The 24,823-nt window shown below is 44.9% G+C and overlaps 1 protein-coding gene across 3 annotated transcripts in view; it reads left to right on the forward strand.

Annotated features, from left to right (window-relative positions):
- Window positions 1-24,823, forward strand: part of mob2a (MOB kinase activator 2a) — a 70,082-nt gene that overhangs the window by 24,842 nt on the left and 20,417 nt on the right. Inside the window, exon 1 of one of the 3 annotated variants that reach the window (XM_033634916.2) lies at window positions 3,767-4,056. The exons of 1 other annotated variant lie outside the window; for it this stretch is intronic. In XM_033634916.2, coding sequence (XP_033490807.1) covers window positions 4,019-4,056 — 38 coding nt within the window. In that variant the 5' untranslated portion in view covers window positions 3,767-4,018. Of the gene's footprint in view, window positions 1-3,766; window positions 4,057-6,738; window positions 7,231-24,823 lie in introns of those variants that run through there. One more of the 3 variants, XM_033634917.2, reaches the window with a different exon arrangement.

Below are 24,823 nucleotides of genomic sequence, written 5' to 3' on the forward strand. Positions count from 1 at the left end.
AGATGGGCTGATCACAGGGATGATAAATGCTTTGAATGTTTAACTCAAGCCACGGTGGAACTAAAATGTTTTTATTTTATTTTATTATATGCATTTAGGTATTTTAAAGCTTTGTAGTGCAAGAGATGCTTTTTAGATTTATATCATAGCCTGTTGTGATCTGCTGCTTTTTAGGAAAGTGTCAGTGTTGGTACAGTGTAATGAAAAAAAGTTTAGCAAAGCTGCCAGTGGGCGAAATGCTCTCATTCCCCATTCCTGTTCAAACTGAATGGGGGGAAAAACCAATCCTTATGCATGTAAGTTTTTTTGTCTGCTGTATCAAACTTGCGCTGGCCCGTGACTCCTAATCCGGGGCATAAATTGAACCGTGACTTTTGTCTACCGTTACACCCCTACTATGGGGTGACTGAAGGGACAGACAGACTAAGGTGAGTTATTAGTGGACTCCTCTCACTATAGACCAGGCTGTATGTGAAGGACGGTCACACAGACAGACTGACGGACTGCTGGCGTCGGCCAGCCTGGCCGTATATATAGGCCCTTTCATACTGCACCCCTTGGCACAGTCCCAGCTCACATATACCGCTAACTGAACTCAGTGTGTGTGTGTGTGTGTGTGTGTGTGTGTGTTTGTTTGTGTGTGCTGAAATATATTTCGGGTGTGTGGGTGACAGAAACAGTACGTTCTTAGTATTTGGCAACAAGACGCCGTGTACATTAAATTGCGTAATGCACACATGTCAGTGGTTTCATAAGATTCATCTTTTTTTGGCGTGATAGCGGGAAATGTGTGTGTGTTCGTGTGTGTATGTGTGTGTGCTTTCTGTCAGTATCACCTCTGTGCTGGGGAACTTGGCGAATGCAGTGACATGGTCTCTCTAATGCTCTCCGCGCACACATGCACTCAAGTTGCTGGAGCCACAGTGGAGTGTGTGTGTGTCCATTTGTGTGTGTTTGTGCACTGTGGTCCAGAGTTTGACACTGTGCAATGTATTCCTGGAAAGCCTGTGTAGGAGTGTAGGGAGGCCAGGGCTATTCCACAGTCGCACCGTAGCCAGTGAGGACTGTTTTCTGGAAGCTTCTCTGTCACTTGGAGCGAGGCAGAGAAAAGAGTTTATTAGCGTTTTATTTTTTCCTCGATATCAACACCTTCAGGGAAAATGTGCAGCTCACTCTTTAGACGAAAAAGAGAAGGCGTCAACTGGCATCTTTGACGCCATTTGTATGCATGGACATGCTGTTAAAGTTCACATCATTATTACACAACATGCACCAGGAGGAGGAATGTGGGGAGGGCCTGAGCTGGATGGACAGAAGGGGAGAAGAGAGAGAAAGAGGGGGGATGTGTGGAGAAGAGACTTGAAAAGAAAAAAGGATTGCCAAAGAAGCAAGAAAGCTCAAATTAGCCTAATGAAGGGGCTGCCAAGGGAGCAATAAAATCAAGGGAAGTTAAGGTGCAGGCGATGAATAAGTGCAGGAAGGAGGAATGGATTGAGACTGAATAGAGGGAGGAAAGAGGAGGGGGTGTTGTTTTGAACTGCATCAATAAAGCTCAGGCTAATTGTGCCTCTGCTGTCTGCAGTGTTCACCCCTCTGTTCCTTCCACCATGCTCCCTTTTCAAGCCTGCTCTGTCCCATACCCTACAGAGTCTTCTCCTCTTCCGTTAACTGTCTTCCTCCCATCCTCCTCCTCCTCTCCTCCCTCCAGTGGCTGTTGTGTAACTCTGCAGTGACTGACTGAGCAGCGGCAGCAGCAGTGATGCGATTGATCAGCAGTTCTGGTGCCAGGCTGCTCTTATTGTAATAAACGAGCTTGGAGCCGTTGAAACCGACCCTGAGTGCTTTTGTGGGGAGTGGAGGAATCACACACACACGTACACACACACACACACACAGACTCTGCACCGCACTCCCATGATGTAATGCTGAATAACCCCACATGCTCTTAAACTTACCGCTTGCCTGGATTCATCATTTTTGTACAGTAATCCCTCCAGACCTATACACACGCACACAAAAATTAATGAGACATTTAATTTTATTATCAGATTTTTTTGTGGACATGCTGCTGAGGATTCTTGGAACTGTTTCGTTGACTTTTCTTTTAATTAATCTCTGTCGTCTTACAGTTTTGAAGCTTTCGGCTGAAAATAGCTCCTTTAGTCTTTGTTTTTGTGTCTTCTGATAGCTTCGTAAAAGTTCCAACAATGTCATTTTTGGAGTCGCTTGACAAGTGCTAAAGCATATTGCATGATATGGTAAACATCCTGCATTTTAATCCAGTTTGAGACCCTCGTTGCACGTCTTCCTCCCCTCCCCGACGCTTCCTCAGTTGGCTGTAAGAAAAGCACATCTGGTCCTTCCATTTTTCAGTCTTTGTGGTCTGGCTCTCTGCTCAACATATTCCCACTCCCCCCTTCTCCCCATCCATCCATCTTCTCTCTTCTCCAACCTTTCTGTACCAGCTTTTTTTTTTTATTAATCCACCACCATACAAATCCAAGCTTGACAAAACAAGAGCTTTGACTCACCTGAGCTGTATCTACTGTACACACACACACCCAGTGGTGTAAAGATCATCCAGTGGGGGCAGTGAGCTCGCTTCCCCGAGGGCATGCATACACACTTTGGGCGGGCAGTGTTAAAGATCACACTCTCTCATTGTAAAATCACTCCAGTGTCACCTCCGTGTCTGCTCAAAGTCACTTTGAGCTTTACCCTGCCTGTCGTTTCCTCCGCACCGAAACATTCCTGCAGCTCGTATCATTGTCAGTGCTTGCCGTGTTTGTCTCAGAGGATGCTGAAAATGCTGCAAAGCACGGAAATTACTCACCAGCCAGAAGTGATTAGGGTTCATTGTTAATGGTCACTTGGTTCATTGTGCTCACAGAAGCACCTGGTGTGAGGAGGTCAAGAGTTCGCTTCAAATAAACATCTGTGATCATGAAAAGTATCACATCCAGAAAGTCACTATTACTTTCATCCTCTAATTTGATCCAGTGACATGTGCTAATAATATATCAAATAAAAGGCTGTACTTCTGCTCATCTGGAGCATGTTTACCAGCTTCCTGTGTCATGAAATGCAAACTGACTCAAGAGTGTGTGTGTGTCCATTAGAAAGACACAAATAGGAAGGGCTACTTTGGATTTAAATGGCATTAATGGATCCTCAGCCCTATTCTTAGCCATAAGTCTGTCTCACCCTTCAGGCGTTGATAAGAGCCGCGTTGGGGTGGTGGAGTCTGGTTTGTGTTGAGCATATGGAGGAACATAAACGTGTGTATATTTAGCTCCTGAGATAGGAAACGCTGCTGAAACATGAGAGCCTCCTCAGGACCGTGAATGGGGAAAAGAAGAAGAAGGAAGCTGGCTCGCACCGATAACAATTTTCCATAAAGGGCTCGCCGGCTTGTAAATGTGTTTTTAATGTTTGTGTGTATTTAGCTGTCGCTTTAGTTCGGGTTTATGTAGCCGAATTGAGTCGGAGGAGTGGATGTTAGTGTGGAGATACTGAAAGACAAGATTCAAGTTGCGCGTGGTGTTTTTTTCATGTGTAAAAACGAGGTGGCTTGCGTCAGCGCGGCAGCGAGCACAAAGCCGACCCAGCCTCAACCAGACTCCGTGTTAATATCACGAGATTTAAGCTGCGGACCTCGCGCACGCCACAGATACCAGCTCTTATTGTTGTAACCGAAAAAGCCTGCAGTGTGAAGAGTCATCAACCCTGCCCCACGGAAACTACACCGAGGGGGGGAACCAGAGGAGGAGGAGGTGGAGAAGGAGGAGGAGGTTTGGGAAGACAGAGAGAAAGGTGCTGGAGGAGTGAGGGAGGACTGCACAGAGCAACTATCCGTGTTGTTCCGCGTTTGTTTGTTCTGCAGTCTGTCCAGAGAAGAGAGAGACACACGCGCGCGCGCGCACACACACACACGGTGGGGTTTGTTTCTTTCAGGGCGCGACTAAAAGCTGAAACACCGTCAATTCTGGATTTCTTTATCCGCTTCCTGTCGTCCAGGATGAGGTTTAAACGGAACGGGTCCTATACGCTAAATAGGTAAGACACTGGGGTAACTTAATGTGTTATCCATATGGAGAGGAAGAGGAGGAGGAGGAGGAGGAGGGAGGGGGACAGCATGGTTTGTTATGTGTTTAGCTTATAAATCAGTTTCTCTGTGATATTTCCATAGAGGCTCACAGTGGTGACTTTATAGTGTCTTTATTGCACTTCATAGTATTTCTATAATATCTTATATTAAAGATAAGACTGAAGTAATGCTATAGCAGACTTTTTTATTGCAACGCACACAAGCTGCATGGCACCTTCTTTATTGTGAAATATATTAAGGTGTTTTGAGGCATCTGATGATAAATCACTGTGACACTTGAACTTTCCGCTCTTTATATTTGCAAATATACAGTTGTTGGCACAATCATGGCTGATCAGGCATTGATAATATGTCAATTTCTCTCAAGGGTCCCCTGATTTCAATGTGGCGCCCACGTGTAGTTTTGTCAGTTAGGCTGGATCGGGAGAAACCTGTCCGTCTTGCTTTAAGGGGTTGGGCTCACTCTTTTGTTTCCCTTCTTCCATTATGGAAAAGAGCAAAGTGATCTCTCTTTCCCTCTCCTTGCCCTCACAGAAATGCCCCCCTCTCGCCGCCCCATCACCTAGCAACTTTGCATGTGTTTGTGTATGCTGTGAGAACGATGTTCACTGTGTGTGTCTCTGCCTCTTTTTCCCCCTAACCCACTTTCTCTTGACATAATTGCGACGGCCTCTATTCGTATCCTGGCGTTTCTAAACCCGGTCACGAGTTGGGTCTTTCCCCTGCCCAGTGATTTGGTCCCACTCTCTCTAACTCTCTCTCTCTCTCTCTCTCTCTCTCTCTGTCTTCATTGTGTTATCTCTCCAAGTCACAAGTTTTATAAGAAAAATTCTTTCTTTGTCTGTCCGCTGAACCGAGTCACACAGCCGTCTTGAATCCAGCGGATGTCTTGCTTTTGTTGTTTGTCTGGATTTCATGATAAGGGCCAAAAGTTAGAGGAAGTACACACACACAAACACGCCAGGCGACCCTTGTGAACTCGCTCATATTGTTGAAAGTGACAGTTAATCCAGTGGCAGTTTCACTTCTTCCACTTTTCCTCTGGCACTCCTTTTCCCCTTTGCCTTGTCACAGGGCATATAGCCTTCCGCTGTACTTGACACACACAAAAACCCACATCCTGACTTTTAGGTACTGAAACACAAAGGGAACTAATGAGTGCCAAACACCCACTTCATCACACAGCCCAAAATGCGAGAACGATGTTATCGCTTCATACCCCTCCTCCCTTTATCCCTCTTTCTGTTTTCACTTAGGAAGTGTGTGCAAGAGAAGTGTGTGTTGCCACCCCCCCACTCCCCTTGCGATTGTTGTGTGAGCGATGGTGTGTTGCAAGTGTGCATTCACATGTGTGTGTGCAGGTGAGAGGGATGAGGTAATTAAACAGTGAAAAAGGAGGCCTGTTAGCTGCAGCTCCTGGTGACAGCCCTCCAGAGAGAAGGAGGAGGTGGAGGAGGGATGACGTCATGGGATGTAAAAGTGCTTTGCTGGGCTGCTGCGGTCCGTCTTTGTCATCTTTTATCTCAAAGAGAACAGGAGAAGCAGAGGGAGGACGGGCAGTGTTGTCCTGTGGTGTCGTCTGAAGTTGTGTGCAGCGGTGTTAGGTGAAATATCCACTACCTCTGGCTACTGTTGAATCCATCTCACTGTTTAGGAGGTCTTTTGATGATAGAATAAGAGCAGAACTGTCCCCCTGTGGTTGCTACATAACTCCCATCTTCTGAAGGTGACTGCCATCTCTGCATCTGTTGTCTCAGCCTTCTCCTCGGCAAGCTGCAGTGATTTGTTTCCTCTGAACAGAGCAGAGTCGGCCTGTTTGACATTGAACGTCAGTGTTCAGCTGTGTCGTCTGCCTTCGTCATGGTCGGCTAATCCTGTGCTGGCGTCTGACTGCAGCCTTCGATTACAGCACCACACACACCTGACCGCTACAGTGCTTTGTGAGCGTTTGTGTGTGTGTGTTTCTGTCTGATGTGTTAAGAAGCAAGTGAACAACAGAGGGCAAAAAGAAAGCGATTGCTCTTAATGAATGATGCAGGAAAGAAAAGACGTATCGAGGCCCACGATTCACCCTGTGTCCTTCACCTTATTTGCCCACACCATAACACAAGTGCTCTGCAGCGATTGGCTCGCTTCCTGGGGGCTTGTCTCAGTGCTAGCCCCTCCCGTCCCGTACCTCTGCATCATTTGTGTGAATGAAGAGTCACGGTTATTGTATATGTGCACACGGTGTGCTGCATGGGTGTTCACGTGTGCAGTCGCACCTCGGTGTTGACTCAAGAGTTGACAATTAGCCATTTGCTCTCAGAATTTGGTTATGTATCACTTCATGCGGAAAAGCACAAAGGCTGTCAACTGGCTGCACTGATTAACTTCCCAGAGAGGTTTGACAGGATTTGACTGCAACTCAGATTTAGCAAACAGAGTGTGTTTGGTTTGCGTGAGCGATGGGTGGAGATAGGATGTTTAGCCCTTATTTAGGATGTATACAGATGGCTGAGATTGCAGCCTCTCAGGGATTGTCACCCACCCCCCTCTGTCTCTCTGTCCATCGCTCTCTCTCTTCCCTGCAGTCCACCCTGTGCTGCCCAGCAGTCAGCAGTTTGTTTATGGGACTCTGTTTGCCAAGCTAATCTTCCCGCCTTTCAAGTGGGAGCCAGCAAGCGAACGAGAAGAGAGAGAGAGAGAGAGGGAGGGAGAGAGGGAGAGAGAGTGCAAGAGTGTGAAAGTGAGTCAGGCAGTTGCAGTAGTTGGAAGGGAGAGAGAAAGAGAAACATGCTCGGAGAAGTGTGTCCGGTTTTGCGAATTATGTTCTTGTTTTGAAAAGTGTCTATCTGCGCCTCTGCTCGACTGACTTCCTGATCTGACCGCGTGCATCCGTCCGTCCGTCCGTCTCGCGTGTCCTGCGTTAAAGTCAGAGGCCATTCCAGTAGCTGTGCGATTACACAAGGTGCTATGCCGGAGCTGCTGCACCTGTAGCCGAGTTTCCCAGAGAGGAGTGGAGACGGGGGAGGTGAAAGGGAGGAAGGGTGCTGTGGGTCGGAGCCTCGTCAACCCCGGCTCTGCTGCTTCACCGCCGACTGGATGGGGGTTCTGGTGTGCTGCGACTGCTTCTTCTATCGGTAGTTAACCAAGTCACTGTTCTTCTTTTCTCCTCTCTTGACCTTTCCTTCCCCTTTACTGTTGTTGTCGTCGATTGTTGTTGTTTACATCATACTTGACTTTTCAGCATTCTTCTGCTTACATTGTCAGACCTTGATTAACGTCTCTGTCTGACCCCCACACACACACTCCTCCCCCTTTTGTCTCCTTCACATTCACTCTCTCTGTTATGCTGCTGCGGTTTTGTAGGAGACATTTGAGGACAGTGCTGCTGTAGCAGGCAGCGATTCTGCTGTAGTCAGACACAAGGGGTAGCTTGACTTGTGGGAGGGGAGGAGGAGGAGGAGGAGGAGGAGGGAGGGAGTTGAGGACAGAGGGACAGTGATGGCACACAGCCATCCTCCTATAGCTGTCTGAAGGAGAGGCTTGTAAGACGTTGTTGGATACAGGGTTTACGAGGAGGCAAGGTTAAGGCTAGTTGGAGTGAAATGGCATGCAGCCAGAAGTTGTCTAGTCAGTCAGGCTTGCCCAACTTTTCCTCTCATCCTCCTGTGTGCCCCTTTGGCTGTGCCGCACTGTTTATTTGGACACAGTGTTCCCTTGCAAGGGGGCAGGGAGGTGCTTTTTGCTTTTTTGTCTGTTTTGTTGTTTGCAGAGCATAGCCTTAACAGACTTTGCTCTTTTTTCCGGTCATTGCCATCTGAGTTTACCTTCGATTTTGCACCGTACCTGTGACAACTCACATGTTAGCACTCGTATAACTGGACATTATGCCTGAGAGAAAGGCTATATGATTTAGGTTCGGCTCTCTGGCAGTCGGAGCAGAAAGGATCTGGTTCCCCTCTCTTGTGGTTGTGGGGTTTAGCCAGCCCGAGCCTGCCTCAACTGCTGTATAAAGTCTAAATATAACTTCTCTAAGGAGCATTTTGATGGTGAGGGCAAAATTGTAGCTTTAACGCAGACACACACAACACAGCTGGATTAGATTAGGCCTCGCTGTGATTCGGAACTTTGTTTACACTTCAGTGCTACTCTTAACATGAATAACGGCCTGTCGTTAATGTGTGTATGTTTGTCATGTATCTGTGAAGGCTGCACATGTGCTATATACTGTAAGGTCTCAGTGAAATACACACAGAAGCCTTGTGAAGGCCGGCTCTTGTGCCAGGAGTACTTATACTCTTTTCTCTCCCAGTCATGATCGAGGCAGGGGTGGGACCTGGACAGCACACTGATGTCTCATGGGCTCATTAAGCCAAAATGGGCCGTCACGTCTATTTTTAGCATTTCCTCTCCCTTGGCGCCTCCGTCAGCCAATCAGGCGGCCTGGCAGTGATGCTGTATGGCTTGATTGATGTGTGTTTTTGGAGGCACACCCATCCAAACAGGTCCTCGTTGACCTCGAGCCGGGCCAGCCCTCTGTCCCCTGGGCTCCGGTGTTTCAGCTTTCAACAGTAGCATTGTGTGGAGTAGAAACTGGCTGCCAGCACTCAAGCGGCGTCAGCTGTGATGTTGATCGTCCTGTGTAGAATGGAGCGATTGAAGAGTCTGTCATCATATGACGCAAAGTAAAATGTTTTGGAAGTGGCCTTCATTTCTCAGCTCTTGCATGTTAATGTATGTTTTGGTACAGTGAGGAGCAAAGTGTTATATGTTAGGGGAAATTTAAGCAGGATATGCTTTGAAGTACTGAAGACAGTCAACAGATTCAGTCTGAAATTGCATAAACATAAGACAATGATATGTTAGTTTTATTTAATTTTGAATTGTGTTTATTATCATAAACAAATGAAGATTAAAAAGGAAATGTTTGACATTTTTGGATGGGATTCATTGACTGTGAAATTCTGGGCCAATACCATTTTGCTGCTGTTGTTTTTTTTGTTGTTGTTGTTGCTATTCCCCCTTTTGTGCAAAGGAAACAAAGACAATCTTCATCATTCAGCCATTCATCATTACACTATCTTTGAATGAGCACAAATTCAATGACATAAAATTAAGAAATAACCTTTAATAATTATAATCTTTAAACCTTCTACCACATGAAAAACTTTTGTAAAAAAGAAAAAATAAATGCTTAAAAGCCTTTTCACTATATATCACTCCAGTATATCATAATTCTCTAATATCTATTTTATATTGCTGTGAAAACATCAACAAATTTCTCCTTCAAACAACTGTATTTATTCAAGTTTCAAACACTAAATTTTACAAGATTACATTTGAACACATCATGATAACGTTGTAATTTCATACTGATGTCCGGTGGATAAACTGTTGCATTTGCTAATCCATTACACTCTGTCTTTTTGAAGGTGGAGTCCGCAGTCAGTTAGTTTAGCTTATGCTAGCATAAGGAGGATATAGGAAGAACGGCTAACATATAAGTGACATGTTATATCTTGCTTATTATATGTATTTACTGTGTTTACTTGAAGAGACTCTTTGGCAGTGGAAGTGGCGATGGTATTGTCTAACATGTGTTCAGGGTTGTGACACTATTTTAATCTCATGCACCCCATGTGTTTGCTGTCTGTTGACAGATTAACTAGTCTGATTTGGATTTAAGTGTCAATAGTCCCAAAAAGGTGTTTAACAGTAACTATTTCATAATTACGAAAACATAGAAGTGGCCTTAAAGCTTTCAGCAGAAGCAAGGTAGCCAAGGTTTGTATTTTGAGGTTTGGTTTGGGCTTGCAGCTTTTTGACACAATTGAAAGTTGCCTTAGACCTCCCTCACTATAATCTCTACTTATGTACATACATTGTCACATGTGAACTCATTCTCTCTCTCTCACACACAGCCTAGTCAATCAGTTTTCCAGGGTGTCATCCAACACAACAGTCCAGAAGCAACTACCACAGTTAGAGTTGAATCCTGGGTCAAGGTCCTGGGACACACACACACACACACACACACACACACATACACACAGACATTGGCCATAATTTCTCCATACACAATTGCAGCATGAAACAGAAAATCCAATTTTCCTCTCTGCCGTGAGGTTTAATATTTCTGTACCCGTATGTATTGCTGTTGACGTGTTGTTGGAAAGCAGGCACATTCAGACCTGGAGGCTCCACCATATGACAAAAGCTTGTGTGTGCGTTTGCTCTCAGCGGATCGGTTGGTAAATTTCATAATGTGTGGTGCTGTGGAACAATAGTTGTGAGTGTATCATCAGGCTGTGTGTTTTATTAGCAGAGCAGGCCATACTGTTTTCCATGTGTCTCTCGTTAGGCTATCTTTGGCAGGCCTGGCTGCCTCCACAGAGCTGAGGCGTGCAGCTCAACAAGGACGCCATTCTCCACCGACAAACCCCGCACCCGTTCCCCTCAGCCCAGCAGACTCCCTCCTCGCGTGGCTGCCCGTCACTCAGATTGGGGTGAAATGAAGCTGAAATACTTTGAGTCTTTGAGGAAAGTCGGGCTGCTTTAGCTAGCTAAATCATTATCTGTTAAAAGCTTTGCCCGGAGGAATTGGATGCCATTATTTCCTGTGGCTGTTGCACTGTATAATCAAGCTGCTTTGTTATTCTGGCTCGACGTTTTAACTACACAGCAACATTAAGCCTTTCATTTTTAAAAGAAAGTTTGATGGTCTGTTGAAAATCAATTTCTAGAAAAGAGCTCTAGGAAAAGGATCGATCTGCTAAATTTTGATTCTGTGTTAGTTTCTCTTGTAACAGACCTTACTGGTATGATAATCAAACACTACTCCACCCAAACTACACCTGAACAAATGGGGCGTGCAGTCCAAAAATCATCCAGCAGGATTCAGTGGAGCTTGCTGCACTCATGTAATAGACACTCTCTATTACTCATCATTGAGCTGATGGCATGTGCACAGGCTGGAACTTGCATCAGTATGGCTTGGATTTGTACATAACCTGTCTGGTGTGGATCCTTGTCTTTGGATTTCTTGCCCTACTTCCCTGAACTTTCTGAGCTTAAAGGGGGCTTTCACATCAGGGATGCAGGCCTAGATCACGGTACACTTGACCTCAAAGTCCAGTTTGTCTTATCAGTCAGCATACTGTGCCCAAGTGAAGTCCACTTACAAAGGTGGTCCTGAATACCAAAACATGGAAGTGGACTGCTGTTTAACACAACCTGAAGGAATTTTTCACCAGTTATGAAACAGTCTTGATTTAAAATGGATGCCTCTATATCATGGTAACACAGCTCGCCATGGACAGCACAAATCTGACTTAGCTGCCGCTTTAACCTGCAGTCAGAGCTCCAGCAAGACGTAGAGAGCTCCATGCAGACAGCAGCAGCTCCTCCTCCAGCCAGGAGCAAAGCACATTCTCACTGCTCCGCCGCTTCCTGCTGATGATGGTCCCCGGGGTCATCAGTATCCATATGCAGCGCCCTTTTCTACACTGTAGCACAACAAAAATGCCACGTAGATGATGACGCAGGTGTACTCGGGTATGGAATAACATTACTAATGTGATAGCTAAGCAGGGAGGGAGTGGGGAGGGCAGGGCGATCATACTCAGACATGGTACGAATCAGTCTTATCCAATATGAAAATTCCCTAAATTACTTTTTACAAATCATAACGGAGAGCAGATAAACCCCTCCCAAAGGTGTCTTATTCACTCGATCCTGTCAGGACATGTGTCACATCACACTCCTATGGAGGGACACCGGCTGGTCAGTGACATACAGTATTGGAGGTTTGTCAATCTTGACTGATTGTCCTTCTCTACTTTCACCTGCCCTAAAGTCACTGCGGAGGGCAGACCTCACACACGGGGCCAGTTACATAACACAGATTGTGTGTGTGTGTGTGTGTGTGTTTTCAGGAGGAGCCTAGTCCTGCTGGCTCAGGAGATGGAGGAAGAGATGGCCTTGCACTAACCTCACCTCCGCATTTAGATCCACACAGTCAGCACGCACGCACACGCAGTCATGCACACGCTTAAATTAAAAAGCACCGTGCGTCTCTGCGGTTCCTTTGTTTCTGAAACCGCTTAATTCAGATAAACACACTCAGAAAAGGGAAACAGACTGCATGTTTAGGACACATAATCAGTACTGATCGGATAAATGTTAGGTGGTGTGTAGCAAAGTAAAAGTTGTCTGTGTGAGGCAGCAGGTGCCCTGTACGCATGGAAAAACTCACAGCTGCTCGGTGGCCCAATTGGCAAGTAGAGAATGGCTTCATTGTGTTTGGCTCGGTTTGTAGGTTGGTCAGGTGGCAGGAAAAGGGTTAGACAGAATTTAGTATCAAAACAACGGGTCTGGAGGGGTTTTTTATGTGCTGTAAAGGTGGCATGAAGATTGGTTGTGGCAGCAACAGCCCTCGACTTCTCTGCACTGCCTCTGGGAACAAGAGGCCCATTTTAAAGGGAGACAGGAAGTGACTGGGCGCCTCACTTCCTGTTTGTCGAGTTTATCCCAGGCGAGAGTGAGAGGGAGGGGTGGTCTGGTGCAGCCTAATTGAACGGAGAAGGTGGTGTTGAGTAGGTACGCCTTCCTTTTTCGCTCTCCATCTCAAACTAAAATACACACACACACACACACACACACACACTTGCCTGCATAGCTATGTAATTGCCTCTGTGCTGCAGTGCCTTTGGCAGCTGTGCCCCCTCATTTGTTTCAATTATCTACCATCTGACATGGCGCTGTTTCCAAGGATAGACCGGAGAGGAAGACAAGAACAAAAACAGGCAAGGAAAGTTTTAAGGAGCCTCCAGAAATGAAACTTTATTATGTGCAGATTGCCATATTTCACACCTTTTAAAGCACAGCTGGATCCCACCTATGTCATGTGAAGAGTCGTGAGTCACGCACATTGAACTCCCTCCTAGTGAGACTATGTTTAATCAGAGAGTAGAGGTGGCGAAGAGGTTGCTCCGGAGTGAGCAGGAAAGTGCTGCCTCCAGCATGTTCTGAGGTGACGTCCAAAACATTTATTATGTTCTCTTACTGAACTCCAAGGCTGCTGGCCAAACAATGACTAACCTTAAATACCCTTTTGTATCAGTGAAGCTCCTCTGATCTCTGCCTGTGTGTTAGGGGCTTCAGTTGCAGCATTTTTAACTGTTATTTAAGTCTTTTGTGTTGCAGACAGATGTGCACACTGCTCTAAGCAACTCTCCCATCCTCCCTCTAGGGGGGATGATGTCACTGCATAAGCTCATCTTCCCAGGTGGGAGCCAGTTACCCCTCTAAGCCAATCAGAGGCGTGTTTACACCTGAATCCCCTGGCGAGGAGACACACACTAACGCACATGCTCAACTTCACAGTGTTAGCCACTGATGTCATCTGCTCTTAAAACTGTCAGATTATATTGTTCCCACCTCAGCTCATCTGTTAAGGATGTGATACATCTGTGGAGGGCGGAGGAAAATGTGAACACCCGCGGTCATTGATGAGCTGACATGCGGCAGCCGCAGTGGAAGAGGCTGCTCCAAGGACATCTATTGATTTGACCTCTCCTGTGTCTCCATTCTGTCTCTCTTATTTTCCCATTCTGACACCGTCAGCAGCTGCCTACGCCCACTTCCTTCCCTCGCTCATTGATGCACCATCTGTAGGCGACAGGCACACTTTTTGTTCGGTAGCATATTGTTGGTGAGGATGTGGAAAAAGTCAAGGCTGTTTACACATAATAGTATTCTTTCCCTTGTGTGTGATAGGATCACGTGTTTGTGCGCTTTTTTCCCCCTCTCAGCAGACTAAGAGAGGACATGCTGTGATGTTTCCTCCACACCAGGCGGTGACAAAGGGCAGGGCCTCGCTGTGGTTTCACTGTCATCTCAGCCATGCCCTCAAGGAGCAAAACATGCGTGGCTTTGTCCAGGAATTTCCATAACATTTGCTGCCTCTTCTCTTTGTCTCCAAGCTTCCCCCTGCTCCCTAGTACGCCCCTTCCTCTCCTCTGTTGTGGCCTCGACACAGAAACACATGACGCCATTGGTGCATCTTACCTAACAGCACCGCTCTGCCTTCGCCCTCCGCCGAACACGTACACACTGTGTTTTCCCCCCCTGATTAGACCCTGGAGACTGATATTTACTGACATGATCTGCTGTCACAGCTAATTACTGGAAAACAAGTCCTTGAGTGGAAGGCATCTTCTTTGAAAAAAAAAAAAGTTAATCTCAGCCCGCAGCCCGTGTGTGTCGTCAGCGCTCTGTGTGATGGGACTTGCTGTGGGTTAACCAACGCTACCTCTTGTTTTTGAGCTGCTGTTGTTTGGTGGCAGTGTTGTTGTTGTTATGGGTGGATGTCCATGAGAGGCGGCGCTGGTGGTTAAATCACATGTCCGCCTGCCTTCTAAGTATCTTCCTTGGAGAGATCAGACTTGTTGTTTCCTGCCACACACACATTAACGTAGGTGCTCTGTACACCTCTAAGCTGATAAGAGGTTAAAATGCACACAGACAGGAACCAATCGGACGTTTCTATAGGGAACGCTGACTCGCTCATATATTCCACCAGCTTGGGTTTTGGTTCGTTAATCTGTCGGCCTCCTTCAGTCACATGCTTCTCTTCACCTCTTTGCCCAATCCTGGGTGTGACCGCTTCCTACGCCTTCATCCACTCTGTTAATCAAATTCACACAATGGACCAGAGTTTCCTCTGTTATCAGATGGTGGCGAGATCTCGTCTAGTCATCAGGCAGTGATCATTGTTTTCCTTCTGTTTATGTGTGTCCTCATAGGATTCAGGCCAAATTACTATTTAATGCTGAAAAAGTTTTTATTTTCTTAACTTTATAAGATGTTTTTCTCTGTTTTTGCTTGTCGTACTCACACTCCTGAGTCATCACTGTTTGAAGACAACAGAATGCACTCTGGACCGGTGATTTTAAATTGGGCCAAAGATAATATATGTGAGTGTATTTCATTATCGTTTTTAATCAAGCACCTTGTGAACCGTGATACTCGGGGAGAATGTGTAAGCAGCACTAATTAATTTCTGCACCGCTCGTCTGTGTGTTTCTGTGTAGGCAGGGAGGCACTGGCTGTTCTCTTCTGTGAAACTGTCCTTGTTCTTTCTGTGTGACCGCACGGTTGTTGTGATAAGCAGAGCAGCAGATGTGAGTTGGCTGTTTTGAAAGCCAACCAGACTCTCAGAGAGCCTCTGCCGCCGTGACGACTCCAGTGATGCTCTCCCGAGATAACTACTGTACAAAAAGCTCTCGATCTGATGGACACATCGTGTTCGCACGCTCACATCTGTGGGGAACAGTGTCAGTGAGTCAGCACATGGACATGAATGTTTTCTCAGAAGCCCACGTCATTCGCTGAGATGAGAGATCAAAGGAAATCTGACAGTGGAGGAAGGCCAACACAGGAGATGGGGAATAAATTAGGTTTCATCCTTTAGGGAACAACATTGTTAGAAATTTATTTACTCAAGAAAAACAGTTATTCTGCTAGGTTTCCCCTGCATGCAGTCTGATACAACAGTTATACAGTACAATAAATCCAATCTTACTGAATGTTATGTTTCAGAGAGGTGTTAATTTAACTGTGTGGTCATTGCGGAGGATGTAGTCTGTGGTTTTGTTAAACAGCATTGCTTAGACAGAGATGTGTGTCTGTTGTTTAGCCATCCACAGAGTCCTGCACAGGTCCGATTTTCAAGACCCGGTCTCGAAACAGTCGGCACCCGCACATTTGACCAATTAGTTCAATGACCCGACCTGTTGACACAAGATCTGTGGCCCGACCCAATCCTAATAATAACCTATAATAACCATGGACTATTCAAGGAATCATTTTTGGCCATTTCACACACAAGAAACTGAGATAATATATTTGAAACACAAGATTTTCTTTTTTTTTTGCTTATTCTGAAGATAGCGTAACGTTATTTTAATTTTTATTATAACATCTTTACCATCCAACAACTGCGATCCTACCCGCATGTTCTTTGTTTCACCCAGGACTAAACCCAGAAATAAAATTAAGACAAAACACCACTTACAAATCTACAAATTAAAATTTTTTTGCAAGTCACCCTGGCCTATTATTGCTGTCTTTTTTTTTTTTTTTTGTAAAAGTTTCATTTTAACAGTGTAAAATTTTCCTCCAAATCTCACAACAAAAAAACAAGTAACACTTTGCATGAACTGAACTTCTCAACTTTGTAGATCTGTACAACTTGTTAGTTATTCGCCAGTATCTTCAGCACAGTTTAGACCTGGTCACTTAGTTCCAGTGACCAGGTCAAAGAGCAATCAGGCCATCAGCTGGGCCGAAATAACAACTAGAACACCTATGTTGCTGTTCGCTCACATGCCAGACAGTCTGATAGAGTTGTGCTGACTGCTGATGCAGGAAATGGAGACCTCTCTCCTGGGAAAGGGGTCCCCTAAACCTCTCCTTTCATCCCTCACCTCTGTTAGTTATTGTTTTCATCTCACAGGCTCAGAGAATGCAGACTCACTGCGCAGGTTATGTAATATACCTAGAAACAGATTGCTGTGAGTTAAGGCGCGGGCTAATGCGATTTGACTTGTGCTCTTTAGGCAGCGTGTTGATCTTATCAGCTGCTTTTTAAATCATTACCATTTCTGCTGACGCTGAGGCTTCTTTGATTTAGATTCAGGTTGACCTCAGGGTGCTGCTGTGCCGTACCTGCCTTTATGTAATAAAGATTTTCAACATTTCTCACATAGTTGCCCCATTTGATCGGTCACGCTCTGTTTGAGTCGGAGAGTGATATATGTCGACACGACATATGTCACTCAAGCAGAGATGAGCTACATCTGCTCAACATCAATCAGTCACTCATTCCCCACAGTGGTGCAGTTTGAGTAATTTGTGCTGATGGCCCAACAAACCAACTTAAGCGTCCATGATAAAGGGACATTCTGTACATTAAAACCTCTGTGTGTGTGTGTGTGCTGGAATGAGTTTGTTCTAGGAAGCGCTATAGGTTACATTCACATTCCCCTTGGTAGCAAAGCTGTGACTAAATGTCCTCACTTAGGAGTTAATGAGCTGGATCAGGGCGGGCATGCACAGCCTTGGAGCAGAAAGCCACCCAAACTGTGGGCATGAACCCCACACCCTCCTCTTTATCTTTGCATCATTTGCCTATAACATTGCCCAACAGTCTCTACCATGCTGTCTTTGTGTGTTCTAGTTCTGTCCCATCCCCACATGAGCCCCTCGTAGACTTTGCAGCTTGACCATTTTGTTGCAGACTTAGGGAGTTTGGGTTTTGTGTTTCACCTTCTGGCCTGTCGGAGCTGTTGTTCAGTTCTGATTTCCTCTCTGCTGCTTTAACTGAGAGCTTCTTCCCTTCAGACAGAGTTGGAAATCCACGCTGGCATTGCTCTCTGGTTTTGTTGTTTTTTATTTTTTCTTCTTAGGACCATGAAAAGAGAGCTCTGTTCACCTTGAAGCCCCATAGCCTACCCCACCATACTCTACCACACATCCTGTGCAAACATGGACGCTACCCTAATACTTTTCCTGCCACCTACTCTTCACTCCCTCCATCTTTCCCTGTATTCCATGACGGTCTTTCTCCTTCATCCAGCCCCCTCCACCTTATTCTCTACTTGCTCTCAGACTCATACATTCACACACAGACTGCCCCTTGTGCTCCTGAGCAAACAGTAGCATATGTTTGGCCACAGCTCCCTTTGCACCTCTTCTTTACGTCAAAGACTCTCAACTTCTTGGCCCCCGAACTTCACCTGTATATTTTAATGTTTCACACTTTGCTTTCTCTTATGTTCTTTGTGTTACTCAGCGACACCAGTAGTGGAAAGTAACTCATTAAGTTTTACAGTCTTCAAAGGATGCTGGAGTCTACAGCGTCAGCAAAGAGCCAGGTCGGTTTCAAATGTCACAGCAAGACACACACACACACACACACACACAGCATCCACACCCTTATTATAAAACCTGGAATGGAAAAGTGGAGTGGAAAACTCGCTAGCTGGGCCAGCTTGCTGTAAGGTTGTGTAAGTTTCAGACAATGTCTGCAGTGAAAGGCCTTTTCCAAGGGTGGGTACTGTTCATGGTGATGTAGTCCACTCTCAGCTTTCTTCTTATTCAAATGCAAAAATAGAATTTCAATTTCCCTTTTAGCTTCTCTCCAAAGTCAGGCTGCTGCTCTTTGAGTTTCAAAATGTGTCTGACTTCCCTTACCTGATGTAAAAGAGTGCACACCTACACCTTGTGCCAGCAGGTGGCAGTGTTGTTGCTCACACCTGCATTGTCTCTGGATGTGTGTGTGTGTGTGTGTGTGTGTGTGTGTGTGTGTGTGTTTGCACATAAAACAAGGAATGTTCCTTTCTCACAGCCCCGGCACTACAGCCAAACCATCCTGCGCACTGTTGTGTTACACTGTAATCTGTTAGTAATGTTTTGGTTTGGTTGAGAAATGTTCAGAATTTTATCTGCACTTGAGAGATCAGCAGGTTTAGCTTATGTGTGTGTGTGTGTGTGTGTGTGTGTGTGTGTGTGTGTGTGTGTGTGTGTGTGTCCTGACTTCAGTGCCAAGGTTATCGTATTCTTCCAGGGAAAAGCCACATTCTTTTCCTTTTTTGAGGTTTATTACAGTTCTGGGAAGACGTGCAGCCTTCAATAACCTTTTCTATTTCCTGCAGCAAAGCACGAGGCGTAGCACATGCAAACACCTCCACTTACAGTATGTATGAGTTAAATATCTCATATATAGGGCTGGGTATTCTTCAAAAATATGACGACACCAGTGCCAATACCAGTACCCCTTACTAATACAGACACTAATAGAGTACTTCATTTGATACCCATAATCATGGGTATCAAATCATATTTTGGTGGCATCTCAGCATAGTGAACTGCTCACATTTCTCAAATACCGTGCATGATTTTACCACACATCAGACTGTATGGGTTGTAGCTGCTGCTGTGGGACTCTTCGCCCTGTGAGAGTCCCCTGACCAAACACACAGTGACAAGGCGAACTGTTGACATCACACAGTTTTGCTACGTAACGGTTATTAACAGATTTAACGACATAGTCGAGATGTTCTGGGACAGATCAGACCCCTGACACAAAAAGGATCAAATGCAGGTATTGTTTGGCTGGAGACGTTTCAACACTACTTGGTACCGGGTTATTGTGGTTGATTGATACTTTAAAGGTGTTGAGTACCGATACCCAGCCCTACTCGTATCATGAGAACCATCAGTTAGCTTTTTTTAGCCAGCATTGATGAGATGTCTGTGAAGTGCCTTGAAAAACGGAAATACAAACGTCATCAATTCCATGACAAGTGGGTAAACCCCGTCTGCTGATAAAGATAATGTGATATGATCAAAAGCTCCAGAGCAGCTACTAAATGGACTGTGTGCTGAGGGTGTTTTCTCAATCCTGTTTCCAAACTCAGGAATGAACTCTGACTATAAGGACAGTTTACAACCGGTTCTAACATTATCTTGAATCCTCTCACAACCTGGCAGTCATGTGTTCCTTCACTCTTCTGTTATAAGGTAGAAATCATTATATAAGTGCACAGCACACCTACCTCCCCACTGTCTTTGTGCCTCAGTCCACTTTGTCATGTGATTAATCTCATGACTTTGATGGAGTGACCCGCGCAGGACAGAGAGCCTAATTACCATTCCCCTTATACCTGCCGGCCTGAGGACAAAGTCACTCTCTAGCTGTGTTATGAACACCTGTGATGCAGCAGCATGTCACATGTCATTCCACAGGTCAGCAACCTCACCTGTCTTTCTTCCACGTTGACCGCCAATCTGTACCCTTGCAGCTCCCGTCAGCTCCTTCGCCATTATATCGCAGCTGACCTTGCACCTGAGCCTCTGGGCTCACATGTACGCGCCTAGTGTGTGTGTGTGTGTGTGTGCATTCTTACACTTGACAGACAGGTGTTTGGATGCCCAGGTGGCGAATTATGGGATAGATAGAGACTCTCCCCTGTTTAGGAATGTAGGGAGGAGGAGTGCAGCGAGCGGCCAGGGCATGCTGTGACAACCTCCTACACTGAGCTAAACTTTTGCACTCCTCTCTTCTACATCCTAACTTCTGTTATTATCCGCTTTCGCTCTCCTTTTTCTGTTCTGTTTTTCAGTTCCCGCTCCTTCGCTGCCCTCTCTTCACCCCGTCACTTAATTAATGATAACTGCTCCCTTTTCTTACTTCCTTGTTCCTTGTCCGTTACCTTCTCCCATTTCATCTTTCTCTCCTCTTCATATCCCATTCTGGCCCATTCCCGCTGATACGATAGTGGTTAATCTAAGCAGTATCCATGGAGATGGTGATTTATAAACGTCTGGACACAAGTCTGGTATTTCTCATCTCCTGTCTTCCATCTTGCTAAAGCCCTCTCTTCCTTCAGTCATAAACCAGTCAGAACATGGCCTCCTGTCTTTCAAACATACTTGGCTACTCTCTCTTCCTCTTTGAAATCGCTCCAGTGCCAGAAAATATGCAGAAACAGTTTAACATTTCAAAGACCAACCTAACCAGACTTCTAATTGGATTATGAGTGCAGTGGCGATTAGGCAGTCGAGTATTTTCCCTTTTGTGCCATTGCTGCTGTTAAATGGAGTGCAAAGTTAAACCCTAATATGTTTGCTCATGAAGTGCACACATATACCTCCCAAACAAGAAAAGCCAAGTCAAACCAAACTTCTCAGATCCCCTGCTCTTGACCTCCTATAGTTCACAATCCATGTTACTCTTCGACCTCAGCTCTCCTCTTCCCTTCTTTGTTTAGCCAGGCTGTGTTTGCAGAGAGCGATGACATGTCTTTGCATGCAGCCCTTCCCCTGCAGGAATGCAGAGCAAAGGCACAATGAAGCCAGGGAGAAAAGGGGCGCACATGCAACAGGAGAAAGAGGACTTCAAGGCCTTAAAGGTGTATATGAGAGAAGAGGTCAAAGAAAAACTGATGTGCAAGGACTGTTGATATGCAGTTCACCTTCAAAGCACGTGATAGATTGATATGATGTCAAAAATGCTGCATATTGTCTATTAGCACTGATATGACAGCAGTGATAATAGCACTGTTTCTTAATGCACAGTGTTAATGACAGGAGCACCTTGCAGAGAGGAGACAAGAGCACCTTATAGAGGCATGATGACAAAGTCAAAAGGTTCACTAAGTCATTAAGTAAAGAGTTAGGCTCATGCTTGCCAAGTTTGGTGCTGCATATTTTGGCCCAGGTTTTGTCCGCACATGCACAGACATACAGTAGAGTGCAAGACCACACATACTCAGCATTTCATGCAGCACTCACAAAGAGGCGAGGTTGGTTGTGGGACCTAGATTGACTGATTTGCTTTCCTAGGATCAGTTCTTTGATTTTTTTTGAAAGAGAAGGTAGCAGATATTTTTGGTATTTTAGCTGTGGCAGCAGAAACAGCTCTTTTGTCTAATTGAGGAGGTTGGTTTTGCTGGTTAGGTCGCCGGGTTCAGTGTGCAGAGTATCTTCTGGCCCTGCTGACCTCTATTCGGGCCTATAGAAAACCCCCAGGCACTAAAGACCTTCATTCTGCACTGTTTTCACTGGCTAAGACCTTACCTAAACATGCTACACCACTCCCACACACCCAGAACGCAACGCCAACCGAAGGTCTTACAGAGCAACTTGGATCTGCTCTGATTTTTATTTATTCATTTTGGTTTTAACACGGTTGGCCACCCGACCCGTCTGTCATTTTGGTCCCGGGCGATGATTGGCTGCTTCAGCAGGGACTGAGCTGTTGCCAGGCCCCAAGGCGCATCTGCTGCGGTGGTGACTCATCTGCTGCTGGCCTGGAATCAGTGTTTTCTTTGTCTCAAATAGGTGGAATGTCCGCCGACTTTCAGACCCAACCTGTTGGGCCAGCCATCCATCTCTCTCGGCAGTGAAGAGAGCGCTGCGGGCCAACACGCTTGTCTAAAATGCCCTACTTACTTGGGCAGTGTTTAATGTTTTTAAGTGGGTTTTGTGGTAGACATAACAGTCCAGTGTCTCTCTCCTATATCAGTAGATTGTTAGAACATACAGGAGTTTTGTTCTTGAGATTTTAATATACCAGTGTAATATATTTCTTTCAAGTTACAGCAGCACCACCTCCTAACCAGTGTGCTATAACGTCACCACTGTAATAATTTGAATATCTTGAATTTTTCACCGACACGGTCTTTGTTTTCCTGGTGTTATCTGTGGGTCTTATCAGTTATTGCTGTAGACGTCACTCATCAGATTAACGCTAACACATCTATCAGTCACAAGATCAGTGACATCAGAGTGTTTCCATAAACCGCCTTTATTTCTTCTCATCCCCTCTTTTTAACGAGGGATGTGTTTTCTAATTAAATCTGGGCCTTTACTGTCTGTCTGTATCTCCAGGGTGGTTGTCTTTTGATGAGGTTTGCCTACTTGAAGCAGCTTGTTATTAGTGATAAAAGTGTGTAGGCTACAAGGGTTCAGTCTCTAGGCATACATAGCATTTGTTTAATCTGAAAATTGTTCTTTGTAGTTAAAAAGATCTTTAAATGTCCCTGAAGGTCTTATGTAACCCTTAAGGTTTTTATTGTAACTTCAAGGTATGCCTCCCCCACAAACGGATGAGTATGTAATCAGAGTGGCTCGGGTATACGTACTGCCAGTAAACATCTGGTTTGGTGAGGGCAGGTGGCAGATGAGTGATGCCATGTCTTGTCTGCTCACTGGAAGGGAATGAAACGGTGATGTTAGCAGAGCATAAAGAGTAAACCTCCGTCCCCCAGACGATGGTATGTGGCCGGTGGTTTCCATCCACGTCAGACGTTGTGTAAGAGGGTCCAGCAGCATTACAGCTAGCCTGCAGCTCACATAACAGCACAAACTACAGGTGTACATATTACCTGTTTAACAACAGAAAAATGTCACTTTAAGTTAAAAGCCGCCTGCCTTTTTAGCCTTCATGCCTGATTTGTTAAGCACATTAAAGCTCAGGCCAAGCCCCAGTGATCTTGAATGGATGTCTTCTATTTTCAGTGACCGCACGGATCCAATAGTTAGGAGCAAATTAATGGAAAGTTCCCTGAGCATGGGATTTCCATTACAGCAACACACTGCTTCCTCTTGGGTGGTCACACGTAGCACACGAGCACTTCATATATCAACTATAACAACAGTTTTACCCTGTAATTAAACACATAACACTTCATACACAATATGTTGATCTAAGTATATATTAAGTTTGGTACTGGTGCCAGTAGGGCTGCAACTAAAAAAAAAAAAAAGCTCATCACAATTTCACAGAGCTCAAAGTGACATCTTCATATTGTTTCTTTTGTTCAACCAACAGTCGAAAACCCCAAAAATCCTCATTTACTGTCATAAATGACAAAGAAAAGTTCATTTACTTTAGTAAATAAGAAAGAAAAGCAGCAAATTCGTACATTTAAGAAGCTGAAATCAGTGAATGTTTGACATTTTGCTTGAAAAATGACTGGAACAGTTAATCAATTATCAAAATAGTGGGTGACTAATTTTCTTTCAGTCAACTTATTGATTAATCGTCTAATCGTAGGAGCTCAAGGTGGTGGTATGATACCCGAATATAGACACCAAAATTAGTTTCTTAAAAACCTAACTTTAAGAATTATGAGCATGTTTTTTTTTTGTTTGTTTGTTGTTGTTTTTTTTTTTACAAAACCTTTTTTGAGAGGCCAGAGTTCTCAAATATTAAATACTGTCTAAACACAAGCAGCCAGATGTGAACTTTGTTAAATAAAATAATAGAAAACTGACAAAATTTTGATTCAAATCAGAAGCTTGCTGATATTAAATATAAGTTTCCAAGATTACAAAGCTGACCAGACATTTAATGACAATTTGCAGTTGTCAATACCCAGTATTGCCGACACATTTAAAGGTTGCGTTTGTAAAATTTAGGGGATTTAGTTGTACCTTTTGGTGAGGATTGTAGAGAAGTTAAAATGCCTTCCGGTTAGATTTCCTTCAGTGTTAATTGTTCAGGAGGTTTTTACCCAGAGCTAAATTCTCTGCAGAGGTCTCCTCCTCTCCAGAACAAACAGACCTGGTGATTTAAATCGGTAAAAACACTGACTAAAGCAGTTTCACATTTAAAAAAATCAGTGTGTTTCCAAAACTGTTCATTGCAGAGGTGCTGCCAACTAATAAGGTAGCTGACATGAAAACACAAATGGCCATGAGTCAGTGTTTGATTTGTCCGTTCAGGCCCACTGTAGAAACATGGCAGCCCCCGTGGATGAGGACCCACTCCCTATGTAGATATAAACAGCTCATTCTAAAGTAACAAAAACACTAGTTATTTTCAGGTGATTATACACTAAAGGAAACATACTCATTACATTATATTCCGTGTCTGCCAATATATCCCCCTAAACCCTACACACTGGTCCTTTAAGTTGCTATAAAATAAAGTATTGACTATTTATACTCACACCTGGTCACAGGTCCCTTGTATCCCCTCATCAGTGCAGTCAATCACCTGCTTACACAGTCACTGATAAAGCTGCTCACTTATTTATGCTTACACACACTCAAACACACACACACACACACACACACACACATATGGCATGTCCCCCTCTTTCCCTCCCTCTCTTTACACTGTTCTCTGTATTCTTTATGGGCCAGGCAGGCTGATGC

The sequence above is a fragment of the Epinephelus lanceolatus genome, chromosome 5, assembly GCF_041903045.1.
Source record: "Epinephelus lanceolatus isolate andai-2023 chromosome 5, ASM4190304v1, whole genome shotgun sequence".
In the NCBI taxonomy this organism is placed as follows: domain Eukaryota; kingdom Metazoa; phylum Chordata; class Actinopteri; order Perciformes; family Serranidae; genus Epinephelus; species Epinephelus lanceolatus.